We start from the raw sequence: 10058 nt of genomic DNA, 5'->3' as shown, positions 1-10058 counted from the left end.
CATTGCTTTCTGCGTGTGTGCGTGTGTGCGTGCATGCGTGCATACGTGTGTGTGTGTGTGTGTGTGTGTGTGTGTGTGTGTGTGTGTGTGTGTGTTTATAATATGAGAGGCAGTGCTAAGACTCAGAGTGGTGGGCTTTGCTGTCTTCTGCCTTCTGTGACATCAGACCTCATGCTTGGCTGGTGACAAAGAGTGGGGGAGGGGGCAGCTACCTGCCTGTCCACCGAGAGTACTTCCATCCACCGAGGAGTCTGACCCTGAGCAGACACATGGCAATCCAGAAGATGGGTGGCAGGGGGCGGGTGGCAGCTGAGCTGCTTGAACAGAGAAGGAGCAGCCACTGTGATGACAGGAAGCAGGTAAGGCCAGGGCACACGCTGCTTCCCCCTGTCCCTCCCTGCTTCAGACTCAATCCCCTGCAGTCACCACAGGGACTCAAGTGTCCCTCCCCACAGCCTCACACACGCTCTTCATTTTCATTCGTACCAAACGAGAGAGCATCAGCGTCTCACTTGGAAACAGAACTTTGTCTCTCACAATTCATACATTAAAGCCCTACCCCCCAAGTGACTTGACTTGTAGACAAGATTTCTAAGGAGGTGGCTGCTGTGAAGTCTCTGGTCTCATGGGCCAGGCTGTACCCTCATTGGAAGAGGCAGCAAGGGGTACATGGGTCAGAGGATGAGCCCCCTGAGGACACGGGGAGAGGTGATACCTGAAGGCCCAGGAGAGAGGCTGCATCCCACAGCTTCAACTGATGGAAAATCTGAGTCTACCGTTAAAAGCCTCTAGTCTGTGGTATGGTGGCATGGCAGTGCCAGTGTGGCATAGCGGTGCCAACGTGGCATGGCGGTCCCAGCAGATAAGGACTCCCACAGATTTAGCATCGACAAAAGATAGACATGAAGAACGATGAAGCAACAGAACCCAGGAACACCCACGTGATACACCAAAGGCACCAATATAATTTAATGAGGAAAAATCGTCCTAAAAATAATTGCAGGACAACTGGATATCTATATCTTTAAAACTCTGCAGCCATATTTTACATTACATACAAAATTTACTCTAAAGTGGATCATATACATAAAATTAAGTTAAAACAATAAAAGGTTTAGAATAAGAGAAAATAAACCTTAGAAGAGACAAATGTTCTAGACTCCACACAAAAAGCACACCCCCAAAAGGGTGAACTGCTTTATAAAAAGAAACTTGTTCATTTTTCAAGAGAAACTGATGTGAAAGCGAAAAGATAAGCCACAGAGTCGATAAAATATTCACAGTGAATATTTTCTCAGCTACTTAGATCCAAAATATTCAAAGAACTCGACAACTTAATCAAAAGACAAGATGGTCCGATAAAACAAAAGAGCAAATGACTTCAACAGGCATAACAAGGATAAGCAGATTAATGCTCACCAGTAAAGCCCTGATGAGAGGCTAAACCTCCAGACTGGAGGATGGCTCAGCAGCTGAGAGCACTTGTTGCTCTTGCAGAGGTTCCAGGCTTGGTTCCCAGCACCCACATGGTAGCTAATAACCATCTCTAGTAACTCCAGTTCCAGGGGTTCCAAAGCCCTCTTCTGACTTCTGCCGATATCCGGCATACATTTGTTTACACATACATACATACATGCAGTCAGAACAATTATACACATAAAATAGTCTTTAAAAACCAAAAGGTGAAGACAAAGAGATAGAACAACAAGAATTCTCTGACTGACCTATGGGACAAAGTAGAGTAAACAGCTTGAGAAACAGTCCTGCATATTGTTCTAGAATTAAGCATACATTCACCCTATGTCTTGGCATTTCCATGTCTGAACAGTCACCCAGCAGAAATGAGAGACCTGTCCACACAAAGATAGGGCATACGCATGTTTAAAGCACTTTCGTACATGACCACCTCAAACTTAAACCACCCACCAGGAGATGAGGATCAATTGTGTTAGGCCCATGCAACACACTCATCAATAAAATTGAACACACAAAAACATGGAGCCACATCAGAAACATTACACAGAAGACATCATTGACTCTTTTCCACAGAACTCACAAATGGGCACAATGTGAACTGACAGAGAGAGGTGTGGGAGACCTCTCAAGAGGAGGGAAAGGGTTAGATCGCAGACACCTGTCAAAACTGATCAGACAGTGCATTTAAAATGTGTGCATTTTGTTGTATATGAACTAGACATCCATAAAGTTGGGGCCTCCCACAGTTCGACTGGAATAAATAGATTTGAAGTGATTCAGGACAGTGGGGTGGGAGAGGAGGAAGAGGAAGATATAAATGTTGGAGCATTGCCCTGTCGTCTGTTTCTGCAATGGTTGGAAGCATGTGTGACTTAGATCAGGGAAAATGTCTACCAACGACTGATAGCTCCCCCATGACTGCACCCCTGTCAGGGGTTTGGAGCATTCTGCACCCAGGAATTCACCTTCCTGTCTCCTTCCTCCTCTTCTCCTCCCAGACGCTGTTAGCACTGCTGGTCTTGGTGCTGTACCTGGGCACAGGGATATCAGGTGAGCATTCTGGAAGCCAACAATGAGAAACCAAGTCCACAGAGTGGGGTGGAGGTCCTTAGGAGGTCCCCACACTCTGCCATTTCCTACTTCCCCTCCCTCTGCAGAGACCAATCACACTTAGCAGACTGTTTGTTAAGGGTATCCATGCCTGTTTCAGGAAGTGGCTGGGAAGGATCCGGACGGATCAGGGACTGCAGCCACCCTCAGAATCCCGTGGCATCCCAGGTAACACTCAGAGATGTACTAAGGGGGCCGGGAAGGCTTCTTAGAGGAGGTGTCACCAGCTAGCTAGTTTGGGAAGGCTAAATAGGAACTGGTCAGGTGGAGAAGGTAAGGTGGGGTAACCCAGGCAGAATGAGCAACATTTGCAAAGGCATGGGGAACTTGCTCAAACAAGAAACCCACCCGAAAAGTTTGAAGACACAACTTTGGTGTCTGCCTTTCAGGGCTTTGAGTATCAGGCCAATGAACCCACTGAAGAGCCAACAAGGACCCTCAGGAAGTGGCTGAAGACAAACTTGCACGGTTTTCTGGAGAAGCTAGAGAGAGAAGTGAGAGAGCTGGAACAGCTGGTGCGTGACCTGGAATTCTGGCTTGATGCGCTTCTGGGAGAGCCGCACCCCGAAGATCTGTGCTCCACCTACAAGGGTCATTTGTGAAGGACAGGTGCTGGGACTGGGGGAGCAGAAGAGGAGGCCAGGAGGTCAGGTTCTGACACTTGCTGTTCCAGGCTTGAGACAATAAAGTGGCTGAGAGGATAAGAGGAGTGTTCATGAGCATCGAGGAACAATGGGGGTGGGGGACCGTGCCTGTGGCCACCAGACCAGTGCAGCTCCAGTGGCTTCAAGCTCATCTCTTCTTTCCCACTCACTGGAGACACTGGGCAAATTTCCTTAATCTCTCTCTTAAAAAAAAAAAGAAGAGTATGTATGTATGTATGTATGTGCATGTGTGTGCTCACATGGGTGCTCAGGTCTGTATAAATGTGTATGTCCAAACAATGAGCCTCAACAGGCATTGTACCTCCAGTCCTGTTAGTAACACGTCACTGCCGCTTATGAGCTTCCAGACTAAGGGATTTTGCTGTAGCTGCCTGAAGGAACTGAGACATTTTCTTCACTCGAGATGAAGAAGCCTGCAAGCCATGGTATGCCTCCTGAAAACCACGGAGGTGCCCAGTCGGTGGGCATGTCCTGTTAGAGCTGCTGTTGACAGTGTCACTGAATGGGCACAGGAACTCGGGAGCAGGAAATGATGGGAATCTGGTGTGAGAAACAAAGCTGACGACGATGATGATGAAGCCGTCAGACTTTAAAAAGTGTGGAGAGAAAACCCTCTCTTTCCATTTAGAAGATCAAAGAGCCTTGGTTTTTACCCAGGATTCCCCCTTCCCGTTACCTCCAGGAAACTGAAGCATTTGGTTGCTTCTAATTGGAATTATGTCTGCCTCGCTGTCCTGGGCTATCCGCCGGGCCCTTTCTACGATTTTTGTTTTCCTATGTTAATACAGTTGCTACATGTGTGCCAATTGTTAAAAAGTACTCAACTCTTTGGGAAATCGTAAGAGTTCCAATTAAATAATCCCAGCAGACAGCTGTCACCCAGGGAATGGCTCCATAGTTGGTTTGCCCAGAGGGATTAATCAATTGCCATTGGGGATGGAAAGTCTTGCAAATTACGATCACGATGTTTTCACTTTGGGTCTCTGGCAGGGACGGAGCCAGAGTCTGTGTTTCCTCATTTGCACTTCTTTAGCAAGCCTTCTCTGGGAGGGATTGGTCCCACTTGCATGTATAGCTGCACATTGCCATCCAGGGTTGTAGCTATACCAAAGCATGCGCACTGCAGGGACTTTAAAAGACTCTCAAGCATGGTCTCAACCACACACACTTTACACTCAAGTCTCCGTCTCAGTAGAAATTCGACCATATCTGCAACACATATTACATATGCTCATATTTGTCTGTCACTTTATATGTATTTACATTATGTAATCCAGATAGTTTATATTGTATACCATGTTATATTTTATATTATTCAACCATACTATTTCTGAATCTGGGAATCCCCAACCTAGAACATTCCCTTATCTGAGCGTTTTTGAGCCCAGGTAGAAAGTTCACACCTGTCCTCATGAAAAACTCAGAGCCCTAAAAATACTGCACTAAGTGACCTCAGACTGTGTGTGTTCACTGCACACAAATCATAAGTTAATTTTGTGTTTAGTTAGTGCCCCATCCTTAAGTCATCCCCTTAGGTAATGCAAATACTCCATAATTCAAAAAATATCCAAACCCCAAATATTTATAGTTCCCATATCCAGGGAAGGATATTCAACTTGTATGTATTTATAAAATATGTTCTTGTGTATGTGTGTGCAAATGTGCATATATTTGTGTGTGTACATTTGCATCTAGGTGCTCTAGAACACAGGGCGCCATGGGAGTGGTGAACCTGGAGCAGGAAGGCCTTTAAGAACTCAAGATGGCTCCCATGGACCCAGTTGTAGTAGCTCCTGGAGCCTCCCCAGCGTGCGCCTTCACCTCAGCGTGTCCTCTCTCTGTCTTCTGTTCCTCTTGAGTGTCTGTCCCACTTCTCCCTGCTTCAGGCTTTCTGCCCTCTCCTCAACTCAGCACTCTGCTTCAGACTCGAACTGTTGGCTCCTTGCTCCCTTTGCCACAGCCTTCAATTCCATGTGACTGACCATGTGACTCTGTCCAAGTTTCCCAGGTAAAATTCCAAGAGGATGGGTAGTGGGTGACTGACCCATCTTGTTGGCTGTGCCAAGCTAGTCTTACATACCAGCCTGCCTTTGGATTGATACTGTGGTGGACACCTTTGACCTAATTGACAGGAGGGACAGAGAGTACCAAGTGCAGCCAACTCCTGTACCCATGGAGGCTCTGATCAATGAATTAAAAGTATTCAAGAAAATCAATGTAACTGCTGTGGACACAGCCTTGTCCTCATCCTCTAAATAGCACAGTACGGCAGCTATTCGCATCCATTTCCCTTGTACTGGGACGGAAAGCCATCTAGAGATGACTGAAAACAGCGATAGAGTAGTTTAGACTACCTATACTGTGCCCACTGTACATAAGGGACCTGAACATCTTCAGGCTTTGGTATCGGGAGGGATTCTAAAATCAGTACCCTGTGGATACTGAAGGACCCCTGTACTTTAGAAAGAGCTGACTGATAAAAGGAACAGTCTGGGGCCATTCTGCTTCAGGGACTCTGAACTGTGCTACTACAACCTGACTTCCAAGATGGTCAACAAACCTGAGAGTCGGTAGCAGAACTACAGACATGTATGAGACAAATGCTGTATGAGCAGCAGGGCCCACCAAGCTTCCAGAGCTGCCATGAGTGTGCTATATCAGAAAGAGGTGACTAGGTTTATGTCTGTCCACAGTGTCAGAATTTATTAACACACATACACACACATACATGTACACGCACACGTGCATGCATGCACACACATGCATACACACACACACACACACACACACACACACACACACACACACACTACAGAAGCCTCAAAAGCAGCAGTTTGCCATATAGTCCCACCTTCCTTGATGGCCCCAGCCACTGCAAACACGGCTCTTGTTTTTTCCAAGCTTAATTACTAATATTAACTCTCAGATTATACTCTGCCTATCACAGTAAATACACTGATATACACCTGCATATGTACACTGTAGAGCGGCCATAACGGTCTAAGTAGTCAAGGGGGTTCAAAGAGGCTCCAGAGGCCAAAGCTAGGAAACTGACAGAAAGGCGAGGGGTCTGTGGAGGTCTCAGGAGGTCTGCCCTTGTGGAGGCAGCCTGGGAGGCTCACAGGTGTAAGCAAAGCTGCAGAGCTGAGTCCAGCTGCAGAGGTGAAAAGGTAGACCGAGTCAAGATGAATGAATGGGAAGACAGACAGCAGGCTCAGACAGGCAGACAGAAATTCAAACAGGCTGCACCAGCGATGAGCTGAGCTGAGCTGAAGCCCCAGGGACAGTTGGGAGCTCTCGGTCAGCCCCTTGACACATACGTTAGGATGATAGGATGGCAGGTTGGTATGGGCCTTTGTCATTACAGGACTAGATGTCCACCTTTTTAAGGGATCCAGGAGAGGCAGTCACACCTTTCCCCCCCCCCAAGATGTTTTTGATATGCACATGTGCCCCTACAGTCTCAATTCACTTAGATTAATGTATATTTATTCTACTCCCAGGAATAAATCATTTATCAGTCTGTGCTGCCTGGGTGATGCGGGACAGATGATGCCAGTCATGTGTCTACCCACTTGTCTTAGTTAGGATTTCTATTACTGCAACGAAACACCATGACCAAAAAGCAAACTGGAAAGAAAGGGTTTATTTGGCTTACACTCCCACAGCACTGTTCATCATGAAAGGAAGTCAGGACAGGAACTCAAACAGGGCAAGAACCTGAATGCAGAGGCCATGGAGGGGCGATGCTGCTTACAGGCTTGCTCCCCATGGCTTGCTCAGCCTGCTTTCTTATAGAACCCGGGACCAGCAGCCCAGGGATGGCATCATCCACCATGGGCTGGGCCATCCCCTGTCAATCACTAATTAAGAAGATACCCTACAGCAGTGGTTCTCAACTTGTGGGTCACTACCCCTTTGGGGGGTTGAATGACCCTTTCACAGGGGTCACCTAAGACCATTGGAAAACACAGATATTTATATTATGATTCATAACAGTAGCAAAATTACAGCCATGAAGTAGCAATGAAAATGATTTTATGGTTGGGGGTCACCACAACATGAGGAACTGTATTAAAGGATCACAGCATTAGGAAGTGCCCTAGAAATTTGCCTACAGCCTGATCAGATAGAGGCATTTTCTTAGTAAGGTTATCTTGTGTCAACTTAACATAAAACTATCCAGCAGGAATGACCCTTTGTCAACTTGACACACAAACACATCACCATTAACCACAATCTTTCCTTTCTCTTTCATCCCCAAGTCTCACATTAAAATAATAACTATAAGAGTCCCATGGTCTTTATAAATTCAAACATTAAAAGTTCAGTCTCTAAAATATCCAATCTCTTTTAAAGTCCAAAATCTCTTTAAAAATTCAGTCTTTCAGCTGTGAGCGCCTATAAAAATCAAAATTAAATTAAATACCTTCTCACTTCAAGAGGGAAGAATCAGGGCCCAGTCACAATCTGAACAAAACCAAACCAAATTCCAACAGTATAAATAAGTCAACATCCAATCATCTGGGGTTCACTCGTGATCTTCCGGGCTCCTTCCAAGGAGCTTGGGTCACTTCTCCAGCTCCGCCCTCTGCAGCGCACACAGCTTGTCTTCTAGGCTCTGGCTGACTCCACTCCACTGCTGCTGCTGTGTCTTGGTGATCATGCCATGGTACTGGCATCTCCAAAATGCTGGGTCTTCTGCTGCAATTGGGCTGCACTTTCACCAATAGCCTCTCCTAGGTGCTCTCTCTTCACGGTGCCAAGCCTCAACTTCTCTGCATGACCCCTTCAGTTCTGGGCCTTCACCTGCCACTGAGGCTGCACCTCGACCAATGACCTCTCCTGGACTCTCACAGTGCCAAGCCTCAGCTGCCTTCCATGACCCCTTCACATCTTCAAAACTAGTACCACCCCCAGGTGATGCTTATACATTACCAAGTCCTGCTGCCAACACAAGGTACAACCATGGCAGTCTCTGGAATACAGTTTCTGTGTGCTCTCAGGAAACACTTCCCAGAAGATTTCACTCCAATGATTCTGGTCTCTTCTTAATCACCAGCCAATCAGCATCAAATATCCCAGCAAAGCAAAAGTTTCACTTTAGTAGTTGAGTTGATTCTTCAGCCCCAGCTAACCAGAACTACAGAATCCTAATTGAAAATAACAAATGGCCACAATAGAGTCAGCTTCCCTCTGAAACTTCACAAGCCAGGCCTCCATCTTCTGCACTGACCTCAACATTCTTATCTTCCAAGCTCCTAAAGAACAGCTCACCTAGCAGTGACACTTCTTGCACAAGTTCCAAAGTCCTTCCATAATTCTTCCCAAAACTATATGGCCTGGTCTGCCACAGTGATACCCCACTCCTGGTACCACTTTGTCTTAGTTAAAGTTTCTATTACTTCCATGAAATGTCATGACCAAAAAGCAACCTGGGGGGAAAGGGTTTATTTGGCTTACACTTCCACAGCATTGTTCATCATCTTGGGAAGTAAGAACAGGAACTCAAACAGGGCAGGAACCCGGAGGCAGAAGCTGATGCAGAGGCCATGGAGGGGTGCTCCCTACTGGCTTGTTCCCTATGCCTTGCTCAGTCTGCTTTCTTATAGAATCCAGGACAACCAGCCCAGGAATGGCACCACTCACCATGGACTGGGTCCTCCTCCATCAATTAAGAAAATGTCCTACAGGTTTGCCTACAGCCTGATCTTATGGAGGAATTTTCTTAATTGAGGTTCCTCCTCTCAAATGACTTTAAATTGTGCCAAGTTGACATAAAACTATCCAGCACACCACTGTAGAGTCATCCTCCATTCTCAAAATGGAGTCAAAGGCTGCTTGAAAAATGGAGTCGTCTGAGACAAGGCACAGTCTGAGAAACACTATTTGGTAAGATCTGGAGTAACTTAGAGCAGGGCACAGCCTAGATGCAACAAGGCCAGCTCAGAGCCCAACAGTTGACGATTGCTGGGAGTGAGGTAGGAGGTGCTCACACCCCAATGTCATCTGGGTGAAAGCACCCAGTAACAATCAGAGAAGCTCCCTCCTGAAGGAAATGGGAACTAATATAGAGACCCACAACTAGGCAAAGAGCAGAGAGAGACCTTGGAACACTTAGTCCTAAATGGGATGTCTTCATCAAACCCTCCCCTCAGGGCTCAGGGAACCCTGTGGAAGAGGAGATGGAAAGATTTTTAACAGCAAGAGGTGGTGGATTGTTCCAAGGAAACAATGTCTTTTAAACACAACAGAACTAACGCGTGTATGAACTCAGAGACTGAGGCAGCATTCCCAGGGCCACCCGGATGGAGTCCCAAAACTGGAAAGGGAAGTAGACAAAAACCCCCATCCCTAATCCAGAAGCTATCCAATTGACAACCACTTGCAAAGAAAATTAGTTTTCTCCAGTGGAGTCTCACTGGGTATGCAAACCACCCTTAAGGGTCGGCCCCATGCCCAGCAGAAAATAGCCAACACAAAGTGAACTCAGTGGCATGTGGCATGTTTTGGAGAGAGAGAGAGAGAGAGAGAGAGAGAGAGAGAGAGAGAGAGAGAGAGAGAGAGAGAGAGAGAGAGAGAGAGAGAGAGAGAGAGACTGCTTCTTTGGTTTCTGTTTCGGGAGAATTGGTTGCACTTCTGCTCTGGTGTGCCAATAAAATTTACCTTGTATCAGAGGGTGGAGCTACCTACTAGCTGACCAAAATCAGCCACAGAAGTTTTGGAGGACCAGAGACATAGACACAGGAAGTAGTAGGGAGGGGCTTAGAAAGATGTTTGGCCTTTTGGATCAAAGAAGGAGACAGA

General features: G+C 46.6%; 1 protein-coding gene across 1 annotated transcript; it reads left to right on the top strand.

The window, feature by feature from the left end:
- Positions 1-269: 269 nt before the first annotated feature.
- On the top strand, positions 270-3188 carry Smim23 (small integral membrane protein 23). The gene is made up of 4 exons (XM_052756423.1): positions 270-359; positions 2475-2526; positions 2687-2754; positions 2976-3188. The coding sequence occupies exons 1-4, from the start codon at positions 270-272 to the stop codon at positions 3186-3188; spliced, it is 423 nt and encodes a 140-aa protein (XP_052612383.1).
- The last annotated feature ends 6870 nt before the right edge of the window (positions 3189-10058 follow it).

The sequence above is a fragment of the Peromyscus californicus genome, unplaced genomic scaffold (assembly GCF_007827085.1).
Source record: "Peromyscus californicus insignis strain IS unplaced genomic scaffold, ASM782708v3 Scaffold_3__1_contigs__length_106647218, whole genome shotgun sequence".
Classification (NCBI taxonomy): domain Eukaryota; kingdom Metazoa; phylum Chordata; class Mammalia; order Rodentia; family Cricetidae; genus Peromyscus; species Peromyscus californicus.
Note: the sequence above shows the minus strand (reverse complement) of the source record. Positions and strands in the feature narration are given on the sequence as shown.